Source organism: Oncorhynchus mykiss, chromosome 27 (genome assembly GCF_013265735.2).
Source record: "Oncorhynchus mykiss isolate Arlee chromosome 27, USDA_OmykA_1.1, whole genome shotgun sequence".
In the NCBI taxonomy this organism is placed as follows: domain Eukaryota; kingdom Metazoa; phylum Chordata; class Actinopteri; order Salmoniformes; family Salmonidae; genus Oncorhynchus; species Oncorhynchus mykiss.
The window spans coordinates 33,183,278-33,196,208 of record NC_048591.1 but is presented as its reverse complement, the minus strand read 5'-3'; the positions used below and the strand labels follow the sequence as shown (position 1 = coordinate 33,196,208).

The 12,931-nt window shown below is 43.6% G+C and overlaps 1 protein-coding gene across 4 annotated transcripts; it reads right to left on the bottom strand.

Annotated features, from left to right (window-relative positions):
- Positions 1-395: 395 nt before the first annotated feature.
- On the bottom strand, positions 396-11,631 carry LOC110507999 (amyloid-beta A4 precursor protein-binding family B member 1). Of its 4 annotated transcripts, none has more exons than XM_021588435.2 (15): positions 11,420-11,630; positions 10,122-10,721; positions 9,767-9,975; positions 9,590-9,649; positions 9,035-9,111; positions 8,860-8,920; positions 8,521-8,667; positions 8,009-8,136; positions 5,573-5,578; positions 5,221-5,335; positions 3,400-3,484; positions 3,232-3,312; positions 2,918-3,033; positions 2,622-2,798; positions 396-2,466 (listed from the first exon to the last, which is right to left on the bottom strand). In XM_021588435.2, exons 2-15 carry the CDS (start codon positions 10,702-10,704, stop codon positions 2,311-2,313), a joined length of 2,001 nt encoding a protein of 666 aa, XP_021444110.2. In that variant the 5' UTR covers positions 10,705-10,721; positions 11,420-11,630; the 3' UTR covers positions 396-2,310. The 4 variants fall into 4 exon arrangements, with proteins under 4 accessions (XP_021444110.2, XP_021444107.2, XP_021444111.2 ...); XM_021588432.2 differs by having other exon boundaries at positions 3,217-3,312; positions 11,420-11,628; XM_021588436.2 differs by lacking the exon at positions 5,573-5,578 and having other exon boundaries at positions 11,420-11,631.
- Between the last annotated feature and the right edge of the window lie 1,300 nt (positions 11,632-12,931).

Below are 12,931 nucleotides of genomic sequence, written 5' to 3'. Positions count from 1 at the left end.
AATGGCGCTGCCCATGCTGTCACATACGCTACAATGGCACAGATAAAGAGTAGTCCTCTATCTATCTCTATGCTTGCACCTCTCACAATACATTTGGTAAAACCAATGTCAGCAGGTTTCATACATATGCAAAGGACTAGACAGCCTGCACGGTCTGGCTTCGCTTCCATTTTAATGGGATTACCAGGAATGTCAGATAAAAAAAACATTGATTGAAAATGGAGGATTTATGTGGTTCTACCACTGGTTACGAAAGGAGACAATTTACAGACTAATCCACAACTGCGTTTTGGAATACAATCTCACCAATCCACATGGCTTCACTCAAACACGTCACACCAAAACCATGAAAATTATTACATTAAGCGGGTGAAAAAAATATGCAACACCAAAAATAAGATATGTTCACATTTATTTCTTGTGCAGGGACTTTTATATACAGATACATTTTATACACCTAATTTACATGAATTGTGAAATAAATGTATCAGCTAGTGTTCCAATATTCCTAATTTTTAATGTTGACTTTGGAAGTACTAACATAACAGAATTAGAAAAAGGAGCACAATGATAAGTGAACAGTGACATGAGATACAGTATAGTATTATACAATTCAATCCAGTCTAATTATATCAGATAGTGTTTCTATATTTTACATGTTTAATTTTGTTAGTCAAATAACTATTGCACTAAATACTTCTGACAAACACATTTCATCTGTATTTTATTATTTTTTTTTACATAAAAACCACAACTAGTCTGATTTGTTCTCTAATACAATCAATAATGAGCAACTGTGCAACTGCTCCTCAGTAGTGTCCATTATAGTGTATGAAAACAATACAAAATACATTACTTAGAGGGACCATGGCCCAAACAGAGCAAAAAGTGGTACAAAAAAATTGAAATAAATAAAATCATTCTCTCAATGTTATCCCTGTCCCAGGGCGCTGACTAAGGGAGACAGATACTGACCTGCTCTCAGCTACTCAGTGGAAAGGACCTGACAGTGACAACTAATCTACTACTAGCTAGCTTATATATTGATAGACACGGATACAGGCTAGTGACATGCCTTACAAACACTTAACAGGTACAGAATTCAGCCCTCTTTACCATGAAGTAGCACACATCTAGTATGTTACAATAACTAAGAGTTCAGCACTAAACCGCTGCAGGCAGATATGATCCAGGTTACTCCTCTGAGCTATTAAAACATGCAGTGTGTGGTGAGGTCCTACACTACTATTTGGTGGTGGTGGTTACCAGCTGCGGTTGACTGACTCAGAAAACTCAGGCCTTGAGCTGTTGTGTTTTCTAAGTCACTTTTCCATGATCAGAAGTCTATTTTCACCATTGCCTCTTTTTGTTGGCTAAGCCCTAGTCAGATATAGCCAGGCCCCTACATTAAAGAACCCACAGCACAGTGTGTGCTGCTATATAACCGTTTGGAAGCCATTCTACCAACACCACATACAGGAAAGTCTGATTATTGCACAGAAGCACTGAACTTGCAAATGTTCATGCAAATGTAGGGGAAACGCAACTACAGTACACTCTGAAATCACTGTTTGTTCACAACAACGTGACATGATTATTCACTTCTTTAATGGAAGACTAAAACACACTGTTTGCAGTGGGGAACATGAAGCTCTCTAGGTGACCCTCTACTTGGGCTCTTAGAGCCTCAGTTGGACAGGAGTAGAGGCTGAGGAGTGTACAGGGTAATGACACGGTAGAAAACAAACATCAGGAGACTCTACTAGGCTCGACAGTGACTGCATGACCTTCTTCAGACACCAGTAGAACATTTTTAAAAAGAGGTGCTGTTACTGTTTGGGGAAGAGCAGGGCCCCATGACTCAACCATAGTTGCAAAGAAATTAGATATATTTCTGTGTGGAATCCTCCTAGCTTCCTACAGTGAAGAAACATGTAGTTACATCCCATAATATGAACGCTTCCTGCCAGACATGGTTTCTGCTAAAACACAAAAATAGTGACAAACAGATTAAATCCCAACAGAACAAACAATGGGCCGTTGTCAGGGCTCATTCAGTTTGAGTACAAAGCTAAAGGAGAGTTATAGAGTAGATGTATAGAAAAACACTTTGCAATCACTAGTAAGTAAGCATTTCCTCAGTTACATATAACTCCATGCACTAATGAAAGGACTATCTCTAAGGAAGGCCAAAAGGAGTGTAAGGCCGACAGAAACGGCAGAAAGCGAGAGAGAAAGAGGAGTGGAGGAGTGAGCTGGAGCTCCTGTGATGGGTTGGTGTTGCTGGGGAGGAGATCTTCTCTATTCTGCTCAGGGGGACTGGGACCCTGACCTGTACTGCTTGAAGCTTCCCAGCAGACTCTGGACCCCCATCCTGACCCGGCGGGCCATGGAGTCAGCAGGCGGAGTGGGCAAGCAGGAGCCCAGGCTGGGAGGCCTCGCGTCCAGACACTTCTGGTAGCGCAGCTGTGGACAGAACACACACACACACACACAGCAGGACTCCATCAGTAATACCATTCCAGTTTATTAACAAAATGTTCTATACTATAGACAACATATCATCCTTCAGCCCGTCTCTCTAGACCACTGATTAATCAATAATCAGTCTGTTGACTCACCATGCAGGCGGCCTGCACCGCCTCACTCAGGCTGGCAGCGTTGGGCTCACACCAGAACATGTGACAGATGAAGTCCCCGGGGCCCTTGGCCATGATGAAGGCAAAGGTGTGGATGTCCTTTCCCACACCCATGAAAGACAGGAACCGCACCCGGCATTCTGACATCACCTCCTCAGTCTGGGGAGGACAGAGGACACAGCATGGTCAGGAGAGAGCCATACTGACATGACTGCTACCAAATGTCTGTGTGTAACGGAGATGATGATGATGTTGTGGATGGGTTAGTTAGTAACTACCTCTCTGGTGAGGATGGTGAGAGTGGCAGGGGCCACGTTGACAGAGACGGGGGTCCAATCCTGCTTCCTTGTGCTGTTCATTGCAGCCTCCAAAGCATCATTGATTGTGTCCACACCTAGGAGACGAGAAAGTTTGACTGTTAACAGTATCCACAGGGCAAGGTAAACTGCATGGGAGTAGCTAGCTAGCCACATGTGAAGTGAAGCAAAACACAGTCCCACACAAAGCATAGCCATATGCTTTATTGCACAGCTAGATATATTTACCTAACTACTAAGTAAATAAAATATTTCCTTACCCATGCGTCCCTTACCTACAGGCTTGGTCACAGGTACGTTACCAAGGTAATATACAAGGAAACGTTGGAAATTCTCATTTTTTGGAACGGGAAACTCTGCAGAGGAAGAAGATAGGGATGGAGTTAGTGTCTGGTGTTTTACTTCTGTTCTAAAATTAACTGTAGAACTATCACAGTGGTTACCTTGAGTAGGAATCTCCATGGCTTTGCACTGGTCAGAATTGTACCTGCTCAGAAATGGCTTGGATAGTTTCCTCTCTGTCATTATCTGAATGTAAAGAGAGACATGTTCAGCTCATCGTGAAACGAGATTCCACAGGAAATAGTATATTAGATATGTGACATACAGTGGAAGTCAGAAGTTTACATACACCTTAGCCAAATGCATTCAAAACTCAGTTTTTCACAATTCTTGACATTTAATCCTAGTAAAAAATCCCTGTTTTAGATCAATTAGGATCACCACTTTATTTTAAGAATGTGAAATGTCAGAATAATAGTAGAGAGAATGATTTATTTCAGCTTTTATTTCTTTCATCACATTCCAGTGGGTCAGAAGTTCATATACACTCAATTAGTATTTGGTAGCATTGCCTTTAAATTGTTTAACTTGGGTCAAACGTTTCAGGTAGCCTTCCACAAGCTTTCCACAATAAGTTGGGTGAATTTTGGCCCATTCCTCCTGACAGAGCTGGTGTAACTGAGTCAGGTTTGTAGGCCTCCTTGCTCGCACACGCCTTTTCAGTTCTAACCACACATTTTCTATAGATTGAGGTCAGGGCTTTGTGATGGCCACTCCAATACCTTGACTTTGTTGTCCTTAAGCCATTTTGCCACAACTTTGGAAGTATGTTTGGGGTCATTCTCCATTTGGAAGACCCATTTGCGACCAAGCTTTAACTTCCTGAATGAAATCTTGAGATGTTGCTTCAATATATCCACACAATTTTCCTACCTCATGATGCCATCTATTTTGTTAAGTGCACCAGTCCCTCCTGCAGCAAAGCACCACCACAACATGATGCTGCCACCCCCGTGCTTCACGGTTGGGATGGTGTTCTTCAGCTTGCAAGCCTCCCCCTTTTCCCTCCATACATAACAATGGTCATTATGACCAAACAGTTCTATTTTTGTTTCATCAGACCAGAGGACATTTCTCCAAAAAGTATGATCTTTGTCCCCATGTGCAGTTGCAAACCGTAGTGTTTTTTTTAATGGCGGTTTATGAGCAGTGGCTTCTTCCTTGCTGAGCGGCCTTCCAGGTTATGTCGATATAGGACTCGTTTTACTGTGGATGTAGACACTTTTGTACCTGTTTCCTCCAGCATCTTCACAAGGTCCTTTTCTGTTGTTCTGGGATTGATTTGCACCTTTCGCACCAAAGTACGTTCACCTCTAGGAGACAGAACGCGTCTCCTTCCTGAGCGGTATGACAGCTGTGTGGTCCCATGGTGTTTATACTTGCATACTATTGTTTGTACAGATGAACGTGGTACCTTCAGGCCTTTGGAAATTGCTCCCAAGGATGAACCAGACTTGTGGAAGTCCACCATTTTTTTTCTGAGGTCTTGGCTGATTTCTTTTGATTTTCCCATGATGTCAAGCAAAGAGGCACGGAGTTTGAAGGTAGGCCTTGAAATACATCCACAGGTACACCACCAATTGACTCAAATGATGTCAATTAGCCTATCAGAAGCATCTAAAGTCATTACATAATTTTCTGGAATTTTCCAATCTGTTTAAAGGCACAGTCAAATGAGTGTATGTAAACTTCTGACCCAATAGAATTGTGATACAGTGAATTATAAGTGAAATAATCTGTCTGTAAGCAATTGTTGTAAAAATTACTTGTGTTGTGCACAAAGTAGATGACCTAACCGACTTGCCAAAACTATAGTTTGTTAACAAGAAATGTGCGTAGTGGTTGAAAAATGTGTTTTAATGACTCCAACCTAAGTGTATGTAAACTTCCAACTTCAACTGTAGAAGACATGGGAGTCTCACCCTGGAGCACATCTCATGCAGACTGGTGGCGATGTTCTTGGCAGGTGAGTCACAGCGGAACACGTGACACTTGAGTACCTGGGTCAGGTTGTCTCGTGCTACATAAGCAAAGTCTCTGTTGTAACAAATATAGAAAAGTACACCATTTACATACAGGTACATGAACCCATGCATTTCTCCAACTTTAATGATAACAACCCACAAGAAAAAAACTGGCAAAACAAAAATTATTGCATGCAATCATGTTAGATATGACAATACAATACATTTAACTATATGTAGGATAAACAACATCGGACATGAGAATACATTTCTAAAAGAAAAACTGCAAATAATCATATCTGTACAATACCTTTCCCTGTATAGGGCAGCGAAATGCAGCATGAAAATAAATAATGATCAGTTAATCACAGTTATTACAAAAACACTAGCAGAAAATTCTAATCAGATTCGTAGTGAATGTCATTGAAAGGAAATGTTATTGCAATACCATGGACAACCCACCAGAGGGCAGCTGTATGGACAACCCACCAGAGGGCAGCTGTATGGACAACCCACCAGAGGGCAGCTGCATGGACAACCCACCAGAGGGCAGCTGTATGGACAACCCACCAGAGACAACCCACCAGAGGGCAGCTGTATGGACAACCCACCAGAGGGCAGCTGTATGGACAACCCACCAGAGACAACCCACCAGCGGGCAGCTGTATCATTGCAACACCATGGACAACCCACCAGACGGCAGCTGTATGGACAACCCACCAGAGACAACCCACCAGCGGGCAGCTGTATCATTGCAACACCATGGACAACCCACCAGATGGCAGCTGTATGGACAACCCACCAGAGGGCAGCTGTATCATTGCAACACCATGGACAACCCACCAGATGGCAGCTGTATGGACAACCCACCAGCGGCAGCTGTATCATTGCAACACCATGGACAACCCACCAGATGGCAGCTGTATGGACAACCCACCAGAGGGCAGCTGTATCATTGCAACACCATGGACAACCCACCAGACGGCAGCTGTATGGACAACCCACCAGCGACAACCCACCAGCGGGCAGCTGTATCATTGCAACACCATGGACAACCCACCAGATGGCAGCTGTATGGACAACCCACCAGAGGGCAGCTGTATCATTGCAACACCATGGACAACCCACCAGACGGCAGCTGTATGGACAACCCACCAGAGGGCAGCTGTATCATTGCAATACCATGGAGAACCCACTAGAGGGCAGCTGTATGGACAACCCACCAGAGACAACCCACCAGAGGGCAGCTGTATCATTGCAACACCATGGACAACTCACCAGAGGGCAGTGTTGTCTCATGGGTGCAGTTCTGTATTTAAGCATGCCATTGCCAAGTTGGGTTCAAATCCTGTTTGGACCCATAGGCCGCATTTACAAAGGCAGCCCAATTCAGATATTTTTTTCACTAATTGGTATTTTGACTAATCAGTTCAGCTCTAAAAAATTATAATGTGAAAAAATCTGATGTGACTCACACAGCTGGGCAAAGAACTGCTATGTGCAAATTCAGCAGGAAAACAAACCCATATCCACAGGTCTAGGATGGGAAAACACTACCCTAAGGCATGACGATGAACATGTTTTAATAACACTTCTTTATTTTTTACATTTATTTCACCTTTATTTAACCAGGTAGGCCACCTGGCCAAGATAAAGCAAAGCAGTTCGACACATACAACAACACAGAGTTACCCATGGAATAAACAAACATACAGTCAATAATACAGTAGAAAAAAAGTATATATATAGTGTGTGCAAATGAGGTAAGATAAGTGAGGTAAGGCAATAAAGTAGGCCATAGTGGCAAGGTAATTACAATATAGCAATTAAACACTGGAGTGATAGATGTGCAGAAGATGAATGTGCAAGTAGAGATACTGGGGTACAAAAGAACAAAATAAATAAATAAATACAGTATGGGAATGAGGTAGTTGGATGGGCTATGTACAGGTGCAATGATTTGTGAGCTGCTCTGACAGCTGGTGGTTGAAGTTAGTGAGGGAGATAATAGTCTCCAGCTTGGAGAGCGTGTTGTGGATGGGTGCTGCTATGGTGACCAGTAAACTGAGATAAGGCGGGGTTTTACCTAGAAAAATGTAATGCTGCAATATGTAACTTTTTTTGGGGGGGGGGCCCGACCAAATTCACATACAAATGAGAGTTATAGATCTGTCACTCATTGAAAGCAAGTCTCAGAAGTGGTAGATCTATTCTATGTGCACTATTTCTATGCTTCAATGAGAATGAATATTTGTTGTGTACACCAAATTCAAACAGCTGAAAATACAATATTTTTAGTTATGCAAAATATATTTCACAGCGGTTTAGAAGGTACAAACATTCTCTACACTTAAACTTGCTTGTTTTGTCACAAACTGAAATTTGGTAAACTATTAGAATTTTTGCAACCAGGAAATGGAGTAGCAATTTCTACAGCGTGCATCTTTAAGAAAATGGAACAAATTACCAGCTATTATGTAATTCCCAGTGTCTAATATCTCTTAATTAGGTGTGGATGGGTCATGATGAAGTAATAGTTAAGTGACGGCTAAGACTAGATAAACAATTTATTAATAGATTGTGCTAAATAGACACTATATAAAATAGTACGAATTCCAAAGAGTTAAACAGCATTTTCTGTTCCTGTAAAAGTAGCTACAACATCTTAATGGGACTGCAACAGTTGTGCAGTGCTTTGCAACCTCCAGATGTGGTGCCAAACGGTGACTAACTAGTAGACACTGACCTGCCGTTGTCTCGGCCCACACCCCACACGCGGATGCTGCCAATAGGCTGGGAGTGCAGCAGAGTCTGGCCTAGCGGGTCGATCAGATTCATAGTGTCATTCTCCAGGACCATCAGCATGTCCTTACCCTGGTAACACAACACAAACATATCACGATCCTCCTGAAGCACCACCATGCACAGCAAATTGAACCAAATTACATTTGAATGTGCCATCTGTTCTACAACTGATAATATTCTAGCAAACACCTGTTAGACTTGGTCCCGTTTTAGATGGAGACATTCCCAAGCATTGGTGCATGTGGATGACTATAATTACTCTGATGTTCTACATTATTCAACACAGAGCAGCTGCAGGGAATAGCAGTAAATGTGAGAGGTTGCTGGGTAAAAATAGACCAAGCAAGGTAAACAGAGGGTGTTGCCCAGACATCAACCCCATGCCCAGGCTCTTCCCCCAAACAGGAAGAGCCCACCCCAGGCCCTTACTGTAGCCCTGCTCCTCAGACTCACCTCTCCCCAGATGCCAGCAGTGTCGTGGAGGTTGTGTTTATGGTAGGACAGCTGTCTAATGCAGTTGTTGACAGCCACGCTGCTCTTCGCTGGTGCCATGTCCTCTTCAGACATCTCCACCCAGCCCAGAGAGCGCACAGCAAAATACTGGAATAGCAAATTGAGGCAGGAGAGAACACAGGATGGCCCGGATAGAGGGAGAGGGATAAACCGACAGACGCAGTCCAATTAGGAAAGGGAAGAGTAGTTGTATGTTGACAGGGAAGGGACAGACAGATGACTACAGTCTTCCTGCCTCAGTGCATTAGTGAGTGTAAATGTAAGTGAATTTGAATGTACCTTAGCCTCCAAGTCAGTGCCATGGGGATCAAGGTTCTCCTCTTCCTCAGATTGGGAACAGCTAGTTACCAGTCAGGTATAGTTTGAGAAAGAATAAGAGAAGGGTTTAAGATAAACTGTTTTGGCTGAGAATGAGAAAGCTTATCACATAATGTACTACCACCACACCACTTACTTCAGGTTGATGGATGCATAGCGCAGGGTTGCCCCTTCAAACTCCTTCAGGCTCTGATCAGAAGCCACCTCTCCCTCCTGCAATCACGAAAAATATGAAGAATTTGTCAATTCATTATCACCAAGTTGATCAACATCCAGATGTGCTGCCTTCTAAACTCCACTGTTTCTAAAACTGAAATATTGAGGGTTGAAGCTGGGAAATGTGGTGTGCTCTGTTATTGTATTATTATTTTGGCTATTGAAGCATAATGCTCTGCTTCTGTCCCTTAGTACACGCCAAGACATTAAAAAAACGTAAGCCTACTTTTTCTAAATCTAATAATGATTTATCCGCAGAGTCTGTGGTGAGAGTTCACGTTGAATGTATATTACAAATTATGTTTTTCAATGAATAATCGGAGACATAAAAATTACGTTTTCCATACTCATTCAAATAAATAGAACATATTTTAACTGTCAGTGTTGACCTTTTGGTATAGGATATCCTAAATGTGAGGTCTCAGCCATGTCAAGATTCTCATTAGTACTTCTTAATATTCCCTCTGTCTCTTACCTTCCACAACTCTCCATCACTAGTCCCTTCATCTGGGTTAGAGAGGTCTCCCCATGTTTCCTAGGAGTCAGACAAAAACGTGATGCCGTTTTTATTCTAAATTGGGAGAGCATAGATAGTCTTCTACGAACAGAACATGTCACAAATCATCCCTAAGGCCTATGAGTAAGAGCTCACCTCCTGCTCTTCCTCACAGGGTGTTGTCTCCAGGGACATACTGGAGGACATCATCGAGTCTCCCACCTTGTCCAGAGGGGAGGGGGGCTCCCACTGAGTAGTGCCAGTAGGGATGTGCCAGTAGTAGGTGCCTGAGGTGTCTCGAACCCGCATCCACCCAGAGGGTAGGTCTGTGTCCGCCTCAAAGGCCTCCGAGTCCCAGAAGGACTCTGTGTGGAGAGAAGGGGAGGGTTAGAACGAGGAGTCCGCCAACGCTGCTTGCAACCTGAGAAGCACTTGTTATGTTAGACTAGACTATAATCATCATTGCTCCAACAAAACAGTCACACGACTGATTTCAACAACTCGCCCTTACCTTTGTTTCCATTTGGAGGGATATCAGCAGTGCTTTCCTGAGACAGTGCAGGCCAGTTGGTTTCTTCATCACTTGGTGTTCCATTCACGTTAGAAAACAGCAGACAGGGATTTCTAGCCACCCCACCTCCCTCTCTTTCAGCCTCCACATTACTCTGTTCGGACTCCCTCTCTTCCTCTTTAAAACTGCAGGCCTCTTCATCTGCCTCAGATGGATCTTCCTTTTCTTTGTCATTTTCTTCGACCTCACCCTCTTTATCCTCGGCAGACAGTAGAGTATCAATGAGTACTGGCTCCTTGAGGATGGTCTTGGGAGATTTGGTCTGCTCCTCGTTCCTCTGCTCCTCCTCAGTGGTGTTATGAGGGGAGAAGTCCTCTTGGTTCCCATTCTGGTCCTGATGTTTCTCAGCAACTTTCCTCAGCTGGTTCTGGCCCTCCTTGACCCACTTAGCATTGTTGCCGCCAGTGGATTCTTGGTCACTCCAAAGGCCACTGTCATTCAATTTGTTTTTTAGCACTTCATCTTGATGATGGTTGTTGGCTACATGATAAGACATATCATCATCATCATCATGGCCACCCATGGTATTATACAGCAGCTCTGAGGGGAATACAGGGGGGTATGGTTTGAGAGAAAATACATGCCTTTGCCCATCTGATCACTCGAATGTCCAAAAAAATAACTATTGAGAGGTGTGTCAGTTTAGTAATGAGAGAAAGTGACCTGGCTGGCTAGTCAACTGTTTGACATTGTAAGGTTAACTAACATTAGTTAACTTGCCAGCGAGGTAAATGTAATGTTAGCATGCTAGCCAGGTAGCTAGCTACCCAGCCTAACTAGTTCGCTAACTAACGTTGACATATTAAAGTAGTAAGCTAGGTAACTAATGTTAACTGCGCCATTAGCTAACTACAGTACATTATCCATGATGATACAAATCGCTACGCTATACAGCTAGCAAACGTTACTAGATAACGATAGTTGGCTAGGCCTCTCTAGCTAGCTTGCTAGTTGCGAATTTAGCAAGCAATCAATAACAATTTAAATGCCATGACAATGTCAAGCGCTAGCTACTGTATTATTGCTAATTTAGCATACCAGCAATGTGGGTTAGCTAACGTTAAGTCAACTAAAAGGCTTCGTTAGCCTCCTTGCTAGCTAGCTACAGAAAGTAGCTAGGTGACCATCTGAAAAAACGGGCATCATCCGCCATCATCCCATAATATAGCCAGAATTGGTACACGAACACAAAGGACGGCACTATAAAATGTGCGCCATTAACTACTAAATATACTTACTTGTGCTGTCAGTGTGTCTTCGATTAAATATATTCTCGTTATTGTTACATATTTCCACACGTATTGAGGGGTCGTTTATCTGGATTCCCAGGCAATACTGATGCTGCGCTGTTGTGTATAGTGATGATGAAAGATGGGAAGGGGAGGCGGGCGAACGTCAAGAATTTGTCGCTCTGTGTTGCCTCGAGGTTCTCTGCCTCAACCCTCGAGTCCACAGAATACATTATCAAAATAGATTTATAGAGGTGTTTTCGTACTAAATTAGTGCTATAGTACATTGGTATGAACTAAATGACTATCGCTCCATAGCACTCACTTCTGTCATCATTTAGTGCTTTGAGACTAGTCAAGGATCATATCACCTCCGCTTTACCTAGACCCACTTCAATTTGCTTACCACCCCAATAGCTCCACAGACAATGCAATCTCCATCACACTGCACATTGCCCTATCCCATCTGGACAAGAGGAATACCTATTTACGAATGTTGTTCATTGACTATAGCTCAGCATTCAACACCATAGTACCCTCCAAGTTCATCATTAACCTTGAGGCCCAGGGTCTCAACCCCGCCTTGTGCAATTGGGTCCTGAACTTCCTGGCGGGCCACCCCCAGGTGGTGAAGGTAGGAAACAACATCTCCACTTCGCTGATCGTCAACACTGGGGCCCCACAAGGGTGCGTGCTCAGCCACCTCTGGTACTCCATGTTCACCAATGACGCCTCCAACTCAATCAAGTTTGCAGACGACACAACAGTAGTAGGCTTGATTACCAACGACGACGAGACAGCCTACAGGGAGGAGGTGAGGGCTCTCAGAGTGTGGTGTCAGGAAAATAACCTCTCACTCAACGTCAACCAAACAAAGGAGATGATCGTGGACTTCAGGAAACAGAAGAGGGAGCACCCTATCCACATAGATGGGATAGTAGTGGAGAAGGTGGAAAGTTTTAGGTTCTTCGGCGTACACATCACGGACAAACTGAAATGGTCCACCTACACAGACAGTGTGGTGAAGGCGCAACAGTACCTCTTCAACCTAAGGAAGCTGAAGAAATTTGGCTTGTCACCTAAAACCCTCAAAAACTTTTACAGATGCACAATTGAGAGCATCCTGTCGGGCTGTATCACTGCCTGGTATGACAACTGCACCGCCCACAACTGCAGGGCTCTCCGGAGGGTGGTGCGTTCTGCACAACACATCAACGGGGGCAAACTACCTGCCCTCCAGGACACCTACAGCACCCGATGTCACAGGAAGGCCAAAAAGATCATCAAGGACAACAACCACCCGAGCCACTGCCTGTTCACCCCGCTACCATCCAGAAGGCGAGGTCAGTACAGGTGCATCAAAGCTGGGACCGAGAGACTGAAAAACATCTATCTCAAGGCCATCAGACTTTTGAACAGCAATCACTAGCACAGAGGCTGCTGCCTTCATACAGACTTGAACTCATTGGCCACTTTAATAAATGGAACACCAGCCACTTTAATAATGTCACTTTAATGATG